The sequence below is a fragment of the Xiphias gladius genome, chromosome 22 (assembly GCF_016859285.1).
Source record: "Xiphias gladius isolate SHS-SW01 ecotype Sanya breed wild chromosome 22, ASM1685928v1, whole genome shotgun sequence".
Taxonomy (NCBI): Eukaryota; Metazoa; Chordata; class Actinopteri; order Istiophoriformes; family Xiphiidae; genus Xiphias; species Xiphias gladius.
Window position 1 is genome coordinate 23,150,964 of NC_053421.1, and position 16,380 is coordinate 23,167,343.

The 16,380-nt window shown below is 40.7% G+C and overlaps 1 protein-coding gene and 1 long non-coding RNA gene across 2 annotated transcripts; both read left to right on the forward strand.

The window, feature by feature from the left end:
- Positions 1–2,435: 2,435 nt before the first annotated feature.
- Positions 2,436–4,769, forward strand: LOC120784177. The gene is made up of 3 exons (XR_005706410.1): positions 2,436–3,004; positions 4,035–4,104; positions 4,539–4,769. It is a non-coding gene; the product is annotated as an uncharacterized LOC120784177 (long non-coding RNA).
- An 872-nt stretch (positions 4,770–5,641) lies between these two features.
- On the forward strand, positions 5,642–8,131 carry LOC120784175. Its single transcript, XM_040117718.1, has 2 exons — positions 5,642–6,709; positions 7,956–8,131. Exons 1-2 carry the CDS (start codon positions 6,095–6,097, stop codon positions 8,037–8,039), a joined length of 699 nt encoding a protein of 232 aa, XP_039973652.1. The 5' UTR covers positions 5,642–6,094; the 3' UTR covers positions 8,040–8,131.
- Positions 8,132–16,380: the final 8,249 nt, after the last annotated feature.

Here is a 16,380-nt window from a genome sequence, read left to right on the forward strand (position 1 = left end):
TATTTAGTAAAACTAAATTTTACAGTGCTACAGATCCATCTTAATGTGACAAATTTCACACTTGCCACATGAACTCACATGAAATATTAAGTGTTAAACTTCCGCTAGTGGCTGACTCAGTGCCATCTTGTTTGTTGTAGACAGCAGTACAGGAGAAGGTCTTCCCATGATGGAGGTGAGAAGCAGTGAAGTTCAGAACAGAGGTCTTGACTTTAGTTTTGTCCCCTTTCTCCTGCAGTGTCTCCTGACTGTCACCCAGGCTGGGGGTCCATGTCAGTGTTGGAGGATGAGACAGACAGGGAGCCGGAGCAGAGCACTCCAAACTCACTGAGGTTCCCTCTTTCACCTCCAATGTGGACGGAGTAAGAGTCGGTGAGGGAGGAACAGGTGTCAGGACGTTAAAGTGTTATTAAATAAACACCCATTTCTGAAAGCTTCTTCATATGATTTGTAAAATGCAATAAAAACAAGAAAATTAAGGTAAATTAAAAAGAAGGATGGGGCAGCCCACAAACATAATTTGTCCATGAATTGTCTGTAAATAGATGTAAAAACTTACCGTTGACCAAAATATTCAAAGGAGTGTTTTTAAACCGATATTTCGGTGGATTCTGACAATCCAGTCTGAAGAAATATTCATTGCTGTACTCAGGACGCATATTATCGAAGGTTGTGGTGCAGTTTTTTCTTGTCAAGTCTCCTGTCATTTCTTTTCTTGCAGATGCTATTGGATTATAGGAGATTTGTCCATTTTTTCTGTTCCATGTTGCTGTACATGTGTTCACTAAGTAATCTTCATAACTGCTGTCTATGTCAAAGGAGCAGGGGATGGTCCCGCAGGATCCACTGAGAACCTCTATGGTCTGGGGCATAATGACCTGAAACTGTCCACACATGGCACCTGAAATACATGATTTCAGGGGGATTTTTTGACATTCACATAACGATATATAACATTTATCCCTCTTAAATAGGTAAGAAAAGGCTGGCCAGAGGCTCGCCATCTTTCATTTTGCAGGATATCATCCTGTCATCACAGGCATTGACATTCTGTACTCTGAAAGCTTTACATTAGCAACAGTCTGTTGTTATGATTGTAAATCATCCTTATAGTTTTCAAACCAGACGTGAATGCGCTTGAACTCACATTTCAGCAGATATCCAACGAGAAGCAAAGTCAAAGCTCCAGCCATCTTTGTTTGTCAGGAGAAAGTTTAAAGGAGTTTGGAGATTACAGATGAAAAATGTTACATGTGTGGCACTTTTCTTCCCGTCACGCTGCTGAAAGCCAATATCAAATGGGACATTTTAAGTTCATTTGTTAAAAATGAAATAAATAATATTTTTATTATTTCTTCTCAGAGGGTCAGAAGCTCTGATCAGCAGTGTGATAAGCACATATTTTTCCCTTACTGAAGAGAACAGTGTGTCATTATTACTTTTGAAGTGACCAGTTTGTGAACATGAATGCATCTGTTAAACTAATCAGTACTATCTTGAAAGATTTGACTACTTAAGTAACAGTGGTCATGGTACAGTAATTCAGTAAAAAGCCAAAAACTGCCATATAATCTCACTGTAGAGATAAATGTTGTTCAGCTCTTCAAAATTATTTCACCAATATTGTGGAAAAAACATTCTTGACATGCAAAAAACTTTGCATTTATTGCACAAGAGCATGAAATGATAATACAGTGCGGACAAGATGGAAACCAAGAAGTGATGTGCCAAAAATATAGCGACAAACATTTTACTCTATTGAACTGTTGTCATTGAAATCTACATATGTTTTGGGTTACTAATATACTCAGGAGCAACAATCTCCAAACAACAACGGACTGACGGTAAAGTTTTAAAAAATCACTGAAAATCCTATTGAGTTATGCCATCAAATGAAATTCTTATTACTGTTTATGTCATTCATTCTTAAGCTCAGTGATGTTGCATGTCTTTGATTTGTTTTCTTTTTTTCTTTTTTTACTTTGTCTAACTCTGAAATCAGTTTTATCGCTGAAATGATTAGTTGATTAATCAAGTGGCTGAATGATAGAAATGACACCGACAACGATTTTTGATATGATTGAAGTATTTAAAGGTGCTGTATGTAAGTTTTGCCATCCTATGTCAAGAGGGATTAGTTTTGAAATAGTTAGACATACTGAATTGACGAGAAATAGCAGTCATTGTCAGGATCTTTATTTATTTTCTTGGTATTTCCTGTTTTATTTTGAAGTCTTGGTTCTGTTGTGTTACTGTTTGTTTTACTTCCTGGTTTTTCCCGCTTGTTTTGATTACTGTCTCCACCTTAATGTCTTTCACTTGTGTCTTCTTTTCTGTGTATTTAAACCCCGCCTCATTTCTCATGCCTTGCCAGATTGTCGTTGTTACCCTTGTGTTCAAGCTCTCTCGCATTTAGTCCTGATTGATTCCCTGTGTCTGTTACGTCTCTCGGATTAAAAATTGGGATTTTGGACATTGCACGTCTGCCTGAATCTCTCTCTCTTGCACTTGGATCCACACACGCCTGCCCCTTACAGTCATTGTTGGTTCGCCAGCGATAGTGTTTTTAGATACTTAAAATTTAAAGTTATTTTCATCAATTGTTTACATTATTTTGTCTAAACAGAATGAATTTACATTTTTAAAAGCGCTGACTGTGAAGTAGTAGTTTGATAAAATAACTTTTTGGTTTTTGGCCAGGGGCTTGTCCACTCATGGAGCTGATGAAACTCTCAAAGGAAAAAGACTTAAATTGCTGTCGATGGGTGTGGACTACATACAGTGCAGCGACTGTTCATACTTAAGAGTTAAATCAAAGCTGTGTTTGTCTGTTCTGAGCGTAATAATTTTGCCAGGCTGTTACTCTATCTGATGGCAAACAGTGGAGGACGTATGGGTGCTGCTACACCGACTGTGGTGATGAAGAGTGGCAATGTCACTCAACCCGAACACTCTGTACAAGACAGAATAGAAGAAAGATTGTGAAGTTTCGTCATAATCAGAGGTAGGTTTGCTGGCAAACTGAGTTTGGACATTATGGGAGTTTAATTTTGTTGGTTGGTGGTGGAATATAATTTAAAATATCACGCACTTATGCTTAACAGCAGTGTTGGCAGTAACAGCCAACACAGAAGGGGATATATTTGTCAAAATGAGAGGTTTAAAGGTCCCGTATTATACCCCTTTTCCACACGTTAAGATGGTTAACGGGGTCTTAATGAAGTGTCTGTGACTTGCTTTGGTCAAAATACCATGAGTATGAAGCGCCACTGCCCCCTCCTCACCCTGTTCAGAACATCCAGTTTGAGTCCCAGTTCCTTTAAATGGTAATGAGCCACTGCTCACCCCGCCCCCTCTCTTCCGCGGGGTGGCCCGATGCGAGTATGGCTTCGCGCTACCACGGCAACTGTTGAATGTGAACGCTGAACTGCTGGAGAAACACATAAGCGGTACAAGCCTCTGTGTTTGAACCAGAGGCAGACCCTGAGCGATAAGGGGCTCCTGAACAAGTTTGACAATCAAGGATAAAACAGGACGTTTCTGAATGGCTAGTTATTAACTCTTTGCTTCAATGTTTCTCTTTGTATGTTCATAAGTTGGTTAAGGTCACACGGTCTTGTTGGCTGTTGTGGCTGTGTCGCGGACAACACTGCTAGTGGCTCAAGTGCGTATGTAGTGTGTTTCTGTATCAGTTATCAAAGGCTAGGTGTATGGCATTTAAATAAATGAAAGTAACGCAAATGTCATCCAGCTATTCCCGTTACGCCAGTAAGACCCAGGCTCAAACATTGTAGGTAACAGCAAGCAAAGTTTTCTTGACAACAGTACCTGTCAATGGGCCAAGCAGGGGGTGTAGGATTGTCTGCCAACACCTCATAACTCGTAGTAATGTATGTTTACCAGTTATTATTTATTAACATTAGCTATCTCATTTAATTATTGTATTAGGTGACCTATGTCCTTATTAGCAACAAAACATTCAAATAAACTACACCTTCAATGTTGTCACTTTTTAAATCTCTTTTCTGGCACAGGTGTATTTGTGGGAATTGAGCAACGATGCCTACAGAGCCCAAGAATGTCTGCTACAGGGAGATACCACAGGTTGTATGCATTCTCAGTAAATGAAATCCTAATTATGCAGTTGAGGTGTATGGTCATATATGTAGAATATAAACCATGTGTGAAAATAGAGATATGGCTCAGAGGCCATGGGTTGGGGGTCCTCAGAAGGGGTCTTGCAGTCCCCAAAGGCAGGTAATGCTTTGTAACTAAAACCATATGTGAGTGACAGTTTTTAGGAAAACAACTGTCCTATTTAAGAGTCGGTGACCAAGGCTGAATTTCAGAGTGGTTCATTGGCTTCACACCCTCTCACAAGCAGATCTGCAGATGCTTGACTTGACGCTGTTCTTCTTTATAATAAACCTTTATATGCAATCAAGACAGTGTCAGCGGAGTCTCCTTCGTCCTCTTCACATCATCAACACCATCAAATAAACTACACAGTCATTAACTTTGATATATTCCCTTTCAAGTTTACTAGGTGTACAGGAGGACTGCAGCTGCTTCAGAACCAACCATCATACATGGTGAATCATGCTGCCTGGAAGCTCAAGGAAGGTACATGTGGGGTTCTACCTCCCAAACTGGGAGCTGGTTCCACGGCAGAGGAGCGTGATAACTGAAGGCTTTGCCTCCCATTCTACTCTTGGAAACTCTAGGAGCCGCAAGTAAGCCTGCACTTTGAGAGCGGAGTGTTCTGTTGGGATAACAGGGTACTATGAGGTCTTTCAGATATGATGGAGCTGGGTCATTAAGGGCTTTGTACGTAAGGAGAGGGATTTTGAATTCTCTTCTGGATTTTACATGGAGCCAGTGAAGAGAAGCTAACACGGGAGAAATGTGATCTATTTTTCTAGTTCCTGAGAGAACTCACACTGCAGCATTTTGGATCAACTAGAGGTTTTTTTCACACAGTTACTGGTGCACTGGTCTACTGGAATGACAGTAGTCCAGTGTAGAGGTAACAAATACATGGATTAGGTTTTGAGCATCCTTTCAAGACAGGGTGTTTATACGTTTTCACAATATTGGGCAGGTGGAAGAAGGCTGCCCTAGACACCTGTTTTATGTGTGAGGCAAAGGACATGTCCTGGTCAGAAATGACCGCATGTTTCCTTACAGTAGAACTGGAGGCCAAGGTAATGCCATCCAAAGTAACTATATGATTAAATAACGCTTTTCTAGGGGTGTTTAGGGCCAAATACAATAACTTCAGTTTTATCTGAATTTATTAGTAAAAAAAGAAAAAAAATACAAATTCCAATCTGTATAGGTGTGTTTTTAAAAGCCACATTTTATAAACTTCACTTGTTATGCAGTTGATACCCAACTGTACTGTACTTGCCAATGAAGCCTGATGAGACCAATCAGTTGGCTAATCTTCAAGCATGCCTTAAGGACGTAAGGACCTGGATGATTAAACTCGGACAAAGCTGAAGTATTTGTACTTGGCCCCAAAGGTGTGTGAGCGCGCATGTGTCACAGTCACCTGATATCCATTTTAGAATACGGGTAACTATATTTTTGCCTGTTCAAAATACGCCTGTTGTTTTCCGTTCAAAAGGGGCCTGTCGTCGCGTAGCAATGCCGGTGTCACGGGTGACATCACAGTTTATGTGACATCATTGTTTGTGGCTTTTATCTGTTCAAAGCAACATCCTCTGATGTCACCGGTGACATCACAGTTTATGTGACATCATTGTTTGTGGCTTTTATCTGCCCAACATCTGTGACATCACTGATGACATCACAGTTGACGGGGTGTGGGTTAGGATCTTGGCAGCTCATCGAAAAAACTACGCTCATCCAGAACATCGATCGACAGACAGAAAGAAAGACGGACAGAAATTTCTCCATTTATTAGTGGGATTAGAATTCAGCTCAACCAGACAGATTCAGCTCAACCAGACAGATAACTGGTTATCATCCACTGTTGTGCAGAATACTGTAACAAAGCACAACCGTACGTTGAATCACATAGCAATAGAATATTTTAATCTCTTAGGCCAAATTCCATCTATACTCCAACATGCCAGTTCTAGTTCTGGGTCTAGTGGTGGTTCCTTGGGTCACAAAAACTGCCAGTGCCCTCATCAGCTCTGTTGTGCGACGCCATTTCCCCAGATCATCTGAGGTCGAACCTCCAGAACCTGTGCCTCAGGAATCATCGCCGGACGAGTGCCTGCCACTAGACCAGACAGGTGTTCATCAGGATGCGGAGGGCCCTTCTCTTGGATTAGACTGTGTTAGTGATGAAACTCAGCAAAGGAAACAACAGCGGGAGAGCAGCTCTGCGTACACCCACGCTGAGAGGGATTTTTCCATTAGCAGAACAGCCACCTTTATCTTTACCGACTGGCCCCGACAAAGAATTTCGGCTTTTTCCTACCTAGTCCGTGAGGCATATTCTAATCTAAAAAACGAATTTGCCATTGTTTTAAATCGGACAGGATATTTGACTTTTAAAGCCAAAGTCAAAAACCAGATTAGAAGATATATCACCATTGCTGGATACAGGATTTCCGCTGCCCAAAGAAGCAGTGCAGCTGCTTTTTCCAGGGTCAGAGAAAGAGTTACAGCTCTGATTCCTACAAGCAGAGAATATATTGCAGCACTTAGCAGCTGGGCCCAGAGAGTTCCAAAGGTCTGTTGGGTTATATGTCTGTGTCTTTTAGCCTCTTGTCTCTCTCACAACCCCCCCCCCACCCCTTAGCTACCCTCCCCACCCCCCTACCCCTCCTACCCCCCCTACCCCTCCTACCCCCTCCCCACCCCCCTACCCCACCTACCCCTAAAATTGGTTGCCTAAAATGAGATATATTGTTTAAACCAACTTGGATACGGGAATATCTGTGATGTATTAAATCACAATTAGCCATAATTCTCGCTACACTTTACACATAATTAGAGATTCAATATGAACCTTAAATCTTAACTCTCTAAGATGGCTAAGAAATCTGGAATCTGGATTTCAACTTCTCCAGAAAGAAAACAAAGCCAATTATAGCGAATAACCAATGTAGCAAGCTTTGCAGTTAGGCTATGATAAAAACAGCTGTAGAAATAGCACATCCATCAAATCACTTAGACATTAAAATTCAGAAATTCAGTCTCATGGTGTTAAGACACTGTGATAATGTCTGAACATCCACGAGAACCTGTTTTGAAATTGAAAGATATTATAAAACTGTCATTAATTGCCATAATCATATGGGAGGGGGTGCAATTTCTTTGCCAATATAGTTTACAGTGTTTTTTACATACATGAACCATTTACGTATGTACACGTAAGGGTCAAAACACTGGCAATATGATGTCATGCATAATCATTACCAAAATAACCACCAATGATCAATGAAGTGAAACTGTTTCAACAAAAATTAAACAGAACAGGATCTATTTGTGCATAATATTCTTGTCTCTAAAAGTTAGACCTGGCGTATTCAGTATACGTTGCCCTCCTTGCATGTTTTCCAGTTGGAATGTTCTCATAAAGACTCCCCGCCCCCAGGGCATTGCTCACAGAATTTCTGCACATGCCTCCGGCCATGTAGCTCTCCTCCTCCAGATATGAGCTGTCCCCAGAACGTTCTTCATCCTTCTTACTTCTCCCTCTTCCAAAGCACACTGGAGTAAACCACACCACTAACTTCCTCGTTCTTCCTCTCTTAGCTTTCACTGGCAACCTGTTGATGTCCTAGATGAGTATTGGGTTTATCTGACTTTCTTATCACACTTGTGTTGACGTTAAATATCTTCTTCTGGAGTGATGGACACCTGAAAAAAAAAGAAAAAAAGAAAATCAGTGGTACAAATATTTTGCTATATATCCATGTTTAATACCCAAATTAGTAAACTTTCTGTACCTCATTTTCCTTTTCACTTTTCAGGCCTTGACTCATCTCCGCTGTGGTGGTGTCACCCGTGCACTGGCTCTTTTGAGGGGCCACGGCAGCCGGTCCTCAGAGCCCTAAAAAGTTTAGTAGGACACTCCATCCAACTTACATGGACTTATTCATTTCAGCTTTGGTTTTCAGTCTGCTCATGTAGTAGTGGACAGAATGAAGAGGCGTGATCAGTGAGAAAAGTCAAAAATGAAGGTGGACAAACTCTCACAACATCTTCTGGAATAACTTACATTACAAACATTGCTACATAGGCAGTCATATTAGGTCGGTTTATGGTTAGAATGTAACCATGAGAAGATCCCTCTCCTGTGGCTGGTTCACAGTGCTGAAGCTCTACAAGCCTGTGTCATCCAAGTGCCAAGAGCCGAGCGTAAACTTGTCAGAGTGATGAAGGGGTAACTCCTCCGAACGCCACTGTAAAATGGGAGGAGGGTTTCCCGCTGGCTCACGGGAACTGTAGAGCTGGGTTGCAGTTTTGGTGCAATCAGAGGTGGACAGGATCTGTGGAGCAACTGTAATAAAATGTAGCAGGACAGAAAATCTAGTTTGGGTAAGGAAGGTTTCGTTATAATAATAATAATAACAAAATAAACAAAATATAATAATAAGAAAAAAGTTTGCATTAACTCATGGAGTGGTGAAAAATCATTAATAGTGCACTGAATGGCAAGAGTGTAATTAAAGTTTAATGGTAACAATGTATGTTTAATATATTTCTTTATTTCTCAGGATTTTTACTTTATTTTATGTGTTAAGGTCCTGCAGCACAGGTTAAAAGGACAGAAGCTCCCTTAACACAAGGTAGCAACAAAACATTTTTTTAACAAACAACACTAACACGAAATTCCTGCCGTTTGACTGCTGCGCAAGAGGAGCACAGAGGCATGGTTACTGTATTTGTAATATTAGCATGAATGAATATCCTGAAACTGTCGGTACAGGATTTGATATTATTTATCAGCCACACAGGGTCATGAAAAGAGACTCTGAACAAACGTTTGATGATTTTTTAACTCTGAACAGTTTCAAGCTTAACGACGAGTTGCATCTTCCTCCAAAGCCATCAGTCTGCAGCTCTCTTGGCCCCCAGCCCAAGTATAAAGTAGTCAAATAGCATCACGTATAGGCCATCTACAGCATTGAAATTCTGCTTGCAAATTAAGGCATTCATTCTTACAGTCTAGAGGGACCATTCTTCACAATTAATGCTTTTACTTTTCAGAACTTTACTGTGGGGGTATGTTTAAATGGAGGTAGATGTGTCCCAAAATAAGGAAATTTAGTAAAACTAAATTTTTTTCAGTGCTACAGATCCATCTTAATGTGACAAATTTCACACTTGCCACATTAACTCACATGAAATATTAAGTGTTAAACTTCCGCTAGTGGCTGACAGGAGGACTGCAGCTGTTTCAGAACCAACCATCATACATGGTGAATCATGCTGCCTGGAAGCTCAAGGAAGGTACACGTGGGGTTCTACCTCCTAAACTGGGAGCTGGTTCCACAGCAGAGGAGCATGATAACTGAAGGCTCTGCCTCCCATTCTACTCTTGGAAACTCTAGGAGCCGCAAGTAAGCCTGCACTTTGAGAGCGGAGTGTTCTGTTGGGATAACAGGGTACTATGAGGTCTTTGAGATATGATGGAGCTGGGTCATTAAGGGCTTTGTACGTAAGGAGAGGGATTTTGAATTCTCTTCTGGATTTTACATGGAGCCAGTGAAGAGAAGCTAACACGGGAGAAATGTGATCTATTTTTCTAGTTCCTGAGAGAACTCACACTGCAGCATTTTGGATCAACTAGAGGTTTTTTTCACACAGTTACTGCTGCGCTGGTCTACTGGATTAACAGTAGTCCAGTGTAGAGGTAACAAATACATGGATTAGGTTTTGAGCATCCTTTCAAGACAGGGTGTTTATAAATTTTCTCAATATTGGGCAGGTGGATGAAGGCTGCCCTAGACACCTGTTTTATGTGTGAGGCAAAGGACATGTCCTGGTCAGAATTTGACCCCATGGTTCCTTACAGTAGAACTGGAGGCCAAGGTAATGCCATCCAAAGTAACTATATGATTAAATAACGCTTTTCTAGGGGTGTTTAGGGCCAAATACAATAACTTCAGTTTTATCTGAATTTATTAGTGAAAAAAGAAAAAAATACAAATTCCAATCTGTATAGGTGTGTTTTTAAAAGCCACATTTTATAAACTTCACTTGTTATGCAGTTGATACCCAACTGTACTGTACAGTTCTGTACAGAATCATCGCCGGACGAGTGCCTGCCACTAGACCAGACAGGTGTTCATCAGGATGCGGAGGGCCCTTCTCTTGGATTAGAGTGTGTTAGTGATGAAACTCAGCAAAGGGAACAACAGCGGGAGAGCAGCTCTGCGTACACCCACGCTGAGAGGGATTTTTCCATTAGCAGAACAGCCACCTTTATCTTTACCGACTGGCCCCGACAAAGAATTTCGGCTTTTTCCTACCTAGTCCGTGAGGCATATTCTAATCTAAAAAACGAATTTGCCATTGTTTTAAATCGGACAGGATATTTGACTTTTAAAGCCAAAGTCAAAAACCAGATTAGAACATATATCACCATTGCTGGATACAGGCTTTCCGCTGCCCGAAGAAGCAATGCAGCTGCTTTTTCCAGGGTCAGAGAAAGAGTTACAGCTCTGATTCCTACAAGCAGAGAATATATTGCAGCACTTAGCAGCTGGGCCCAGAGAGTTCCAAAGGTCTGTTGGGTTATATGTCTGTGTCTTTTAGCCTCTTGTCTCTCTCACAACCCCCCCCCCACCCCTTTTCAGGTCTGCTCCTGCACCTTTTCCAGAGACAGGGCAAGAATGACAGCTTCCTATTCCCATGCAAACCAAGTTCTTGTGCTTTGTTACATGTTGGTTGCCTAAAATGCAATGATTTTTTAAACCAATGTGAAAATCTCTCTGATGTCTCTCTAAATCACAATTAGCCCCGCTACACTTTACACATAATTAGAGATTCAATATGAACCTTAAATCTTAACTCTCTAAGATGGCTAAGAAATCTGGAATCTGGATTTCAACTTCTCCAGAAAGAAAACAAAGCCAATTATAGCGAATAACCAATGTAGCAAGCTTTGCAGTTAGGCTATGATAAAAACAGCTGTAGAAATAGCACATCCATCAAATCACTTAGACATTAAAATTCAGAAATTCAGTCTCATGGTGTTAAGACACTGTGATAATGTCTGAACATCCACGAGAACCTGTTTTGAAATTGAAAGATATTATAAAACTGTCATTAATTGCCATAATCATATGGGAGGGGGTGCAATTTCTTTGCCAATATAGTTTACAGTGTTTTTTACATACATGAACCATTTACGATGTACACGTAAGGTCAAAACACTGGCAATATGATGTCATGCATAATCATTACCAAAATAACCACCAATGATCAATGAAGTGAAACTGTTTCAACAAAAATTAAACAGAACAGGATCTATTTGTGCATAATATTCTTGTCTCTAAAAGTTAGACCTGGCGTATTCAGTATACGTTGCCCTCCTTGCATGTTTTCCAGTTGGAATGTTCTCATAAAGACTCCCCGCCCCCAGGGCATTGCTCACAGAATTTCTGCACATGCCTCCCGCCATGTAGCTCTCCTCCTCCAGATATGAGCTGTCCCCAGAACGTTCTTCATCCTTCTTACTTCTCCCTCTTCCAAAGCACACTGGAGTAAACCACACCACTAACTTCCTCGTTCTTCCTCTCTTAGCTTTCACTGGCAACCTGTTGATGTCCTAGATGAGTATTGGGTTTATCTGACTTTCTTATCACACTTGTGTTGACGTTAAATATCTTCTTCTGGAGTGATGATCACCTGAAAAAAAAAGAATAAAAGAAAATCAGTGGTACAAATATTTTGCTATATATCCATGTTTAATACCCAAATTAGTAAACTTTCTGTACCTCATTTTCTTTTCACTTTTCAGGCCTTGACTCATCTCCGCTGTGGTGGTGTCACCCGTGCACTGGCTCTTTTGAGGGCCACGGCAGCCGGTCCTCAGAGCCCTAAAAGTTTAGTAGGACACTCCATCCAACTTACATGGACTTATTCATTTCAGCTTTGGTTTTCAGTCTGCTCATGTAGTAGTGGACAGAATGAAGAGGCGTGATCAGTGAGAAAAGTCAAAAATGAAGGTGGACAAACTCTCACAACATCTTCTGGAATAACTTACATTACAAACATTGCTACATAGGCAGTCATATTAGGTCGGTTTATGGTTAGAATGTAACCATTAGAAGATCCCTCTCCTGTGGCTGGTTCACAGTGCTGAAGCTCTACAAGCCCGTGTCATCCAAGTGCCAAGAGCCGAGCGTAAACTTGTCAGAGTGATGAAGGGGTAACTCCTCCGAACGCCACTGTAAAATGGGAGGAGGGTTTCCCGCTGGCTCACGGGAACTGTAGAGCTGGGTTGCAGTTTTGGTGCAATCAGAGGTGGACAGGATCTGTGGAGCAACTGTAATAAAATGTAGCAGGACAGAAAATCTAGTTTGGGTAAGGAAGGTTTCGTTATAATAATAATAACAAAATAAACAAAATATAACAATAAGAAAAAAGTTAGCATTAACTCATGGAGTGGTGAAAAATAATTAATAGTTCACTGAATGGCAAGAGTGTAATTAAAGTTTAATGGTAACAATGTATGTTTAATATATTTCTTTATTTCTCAGGATTTTTACTTTATTTTATGTGTTAAGGTCCTGCAGCACAGGTTAAAAGGACAGAAGCTCCCTTAACACAAGGTAGATACAAAACATTTTTTTAACAAACAACACTAACACGAAATTCCTGCCGTTTGACTGCTGCGCAAGAGGAGCACAGAGGCATGGTTACTGTATTCGTAATATTAGCATGAATGAATATCCTGAAACTGTCGGTACAGGATTTGATATTATTTATCAGCCACACAGGATCATGAAAAGAGACTCTGAACAAACGTTTGATGATTTTTTAACTTTGAACAATTTCAAGCTTAATGACGAGTTGCATCTTCCTCCAAAGCCATCAGTCTGCAGCTCTCTTGGCCCCCAGCCCAAGTATAAAGTAGTCAAATAGCATCACTTATAGGCCATCTACAGCATTGAAATTCTGCTTGCAAATTAAGGCATTCATTCTTACAGTCTAGAGGGACCATTCTTCACAATTAATGCTTTTACTTTTCAGAACTTTACTGTGGGGGTATGTTTAAATGGAGGTAGATGTGTCCCAAAATAAGGAAATTTAGTAAAACTAAATTTTTTTCAGTGCTACAGATCCATCTTAATGTGACAAATTTCACACTTGCCACATTAACTCACATGAAATATTAAGTGTTAAACTTCCGCTAGTGGCTGACAGGAGGACTGCAGCTGCTTCAGAACCAACCATCATACATGGTGAATCATGCTGCCTGGAAGCTCAAGGAAGGTACACGTGGGGTTCTACCTCCTAAACTGGGAGCTGGTTCCACAGCAGAGGAGCATGATAACTGAAGGCTCTGCCTCCCATTCTACTCTTGGAAACTCTAGGAGCCGCAAGTAAGCCTGCACTTTGAGAGCGGATCGTTCTATTGGGATAACAGGGTACTATGAGGTCTTTGAGATATGATGGAGCTGGGTCATTAAGGGCTTTGTACGTAAGGAGAGGGATTTTGAATTCTCTTCTGGATTTTACATGGAGCCAGTGAAGAGAAGCTAACACGGGAGAAATGTGATCTATTTTTCTAGTTCCTGAGAGAACTCACACTGCAGCATTTTGGATCAACTAGAGGTTTTTTTCACACAGTTACTGTTGCGCTGGTCTACTGGATTGACAGTAGTCCAGTGTAGAGGTAACAAATACATGGATTAGGTTTTGAGCATCCTTTCAAGACAGGGTGTTTATAAATTTTCTCAATATTGGGCAGGTGGAAGAAGGCTGCCCTAGACACCTGTTTTATGTGTGAGGCAAAGGACATGTCCTGGTCAGAATTTGACCCCATGGTTCCTTACAGTAGAACTGGAGGCCAAGGTAATGCCATCCAAAGTAACTATATGATTAAATAACGCTTTTCTAGGGGTGTTTAGGGCCAAATACAATAACTTCAGTTTTATCTGAATTTATTAGTGAAAAAAGAAAAAAATACAAATTCCAATCTGTATAGGTGTGTTTTAAAAGCCACATTTTATAAACTTCACTTGTTATGCAGTTGATACCCAACTGTACTGTACAGTTCTGTACAGAATCATCGCCGGACGAGTGCCTGCCACTAGACCAGACAGGTGTTCATCAGGATGCGGAGGGCCCTTCTCTTGGATTAGAGTGTGTTAGTGATGAAACTCAGCAAAGGGAACAACAGCGGGAAAGCAGCTCTGCATACACCCACGCTGAGAGTGATTTTTCCATTAGCAGAACAGCCACCTTTATCTTTACCGACTGGCCCCGACAAAGAATTGGGGCTTTTTCCTACCTAGTCCATAAGGCATATTCTAATCTAAAAAACGAATTTGCCATTTTTTTAGGTTGGACAGGATATTTAACTTTTAAAGCCAAAGTCAAACACCAGATTAGAACATATATCACCATTGCTGGATACAGGCTTTCCGCTGCCCGAAGAAGCAATGCAGCTGCTTTTTCCAGGGTCAGAGAAAGAATTACAGCTCTGATTCCTACAAGCAGAGAATATATTGCAACACTTATCAGATGGGCCCAGAGAGTTCCAGAGGTCTGTTGGGTTATATGTCTGTGTCTTTTAGCCATCAAAGCTGTTCATAACCTTTTCAGGTCTGCTGCTGCAACTTTTTCCAGAGACAGGGCAAGAATGACAGCTTTGTATTCCACCATGCAAGCAAAAGTTCTTGTGCTTTGTTACATGTTGGGTGCAGCGATTGCAATGATTTTTTTCTAATGTGAAAATCTCCCCCTCTCCCCCTGTCTCTCTCCAAACCATCCCCACCCCCTAGCCCCCCTCCCCACCCCCCTTTACACATAATTAGAGATGCAATATGAACCTTAAATCTTAACTCTCTAAGATGGCTAAGAAATCTGGAATCTGGATTTCAACTTCTCCAGAAAGAAAACATAGCCAATAATAGCGAATAACCAATGTAGCAAGCTTTGCAGTTAGGCTATGATAAAAAGAGCTGTAGAAATAGCACTTCCATCAAATCACTTAGACATTAAAATTCAGAAATTCAGTCTCATGGTGTTAAGACACTGTGATAATGTCTGAACATCCATGCGAACCTGTGAGAGAATTTCTGAGCCAATATAGTTTAGAGTGTTTTTTACATACGTGAACCATTTACGTATGTACACGTAAGGGTCAAATCACTGGCAATATGATGTCATGCATAATCATTACCAAAATAACCACCAATGATCAATGAAGTGAAACTGTTTCAACAAAAATTAAACAGAACAGGATCTATTTGTGCAAAATATTCTTGTCTCTAAAAGTTAGACCTGGCGTATTCAGTATACGTTGCCCTCCTTGCATGTTTTCCAGTTGGAATGAAGCAGTGAAGTTCAGAACAGAGGTCTTGACTTTAGTTTTGTCCCCTTTCTCCTGCAGTGTCTCCTGACTGTCACCCAGGCTGGGGGTCCATGTCAGTGTTGGAGGATGAGACAGACAGGGAGCTGGAGCAGAGCACTCCAAACAGAGCACTGCACCGGTGAGGGGGGAACAGCTGGCAGGAAGTTACATTTGAACCGGTCACTAAATAAACAATCATTACTTTAAGCTTGATTATTTGATTTGCATTACCCAGTAAATCCACAACTGGGTGAAAATAAACAATGGGAAATTAAAAAGATAAATCATGAAATGTCAATTAATCGATATCAGAAATTACCTTTGAACAATATACCACCACCTAGAGAGTATTGTTAAAACTATATTTAAGGACGTGACACTGAAGGCACTGAAGTGATATGTGTAATGTAATATAAATTGCTGTTACCAGGAATTATGTTATTCAGAGTTTTGGTGCAGTCTCTTTCTTTCCATTATCAATAATCTTTCAATTTTCCCCTCAATTCTCCGTCTATTGTAGTTTTTTCAGCACTGTCAACAGAACTTTGTCATCACTTGCACTTTTCGGTATTGCTTTACATGTGTTATCTAATCTTTCTTCAGATGTGTTCCCCATGTCAGAGGAGCACGAGACGGTCACACGGGATCCACTCAGAGCCTCTATAGACCTTTGAATGGTGACCACAAAAGCCCAACACAAGGGCACCTGAAACAAAAAAAGACCGATCTTGAGGAAGAGTACACATGACTTTTACAGTAGCAAGGACATTCTACTGCTCTAATGCCTTCTAAAGTCTTAGCACAATATATCCATAAAAGTATGACAACGCTTAATGTTATGGCCATATTTAGATGTGTATGTA

Excerpts from the sequence above, each read along its gene's own strand:
- LOC120784175 (XM_040117718.1), top strand. The coding sequence starts at position 6,095 with ATGCCAGTTCTAGTTCTGGGTCTAGTGGTGGTTCCTTGGGTCACAAAA. Across the intron at positions 6,710-7,955 it reads GGGCCCAGAGAGTTCCAAAG|GCCTTGACTCATCTCCGCTG; the intron begins GTCTGTTGGGTT and ends TTCACTTTTCAG.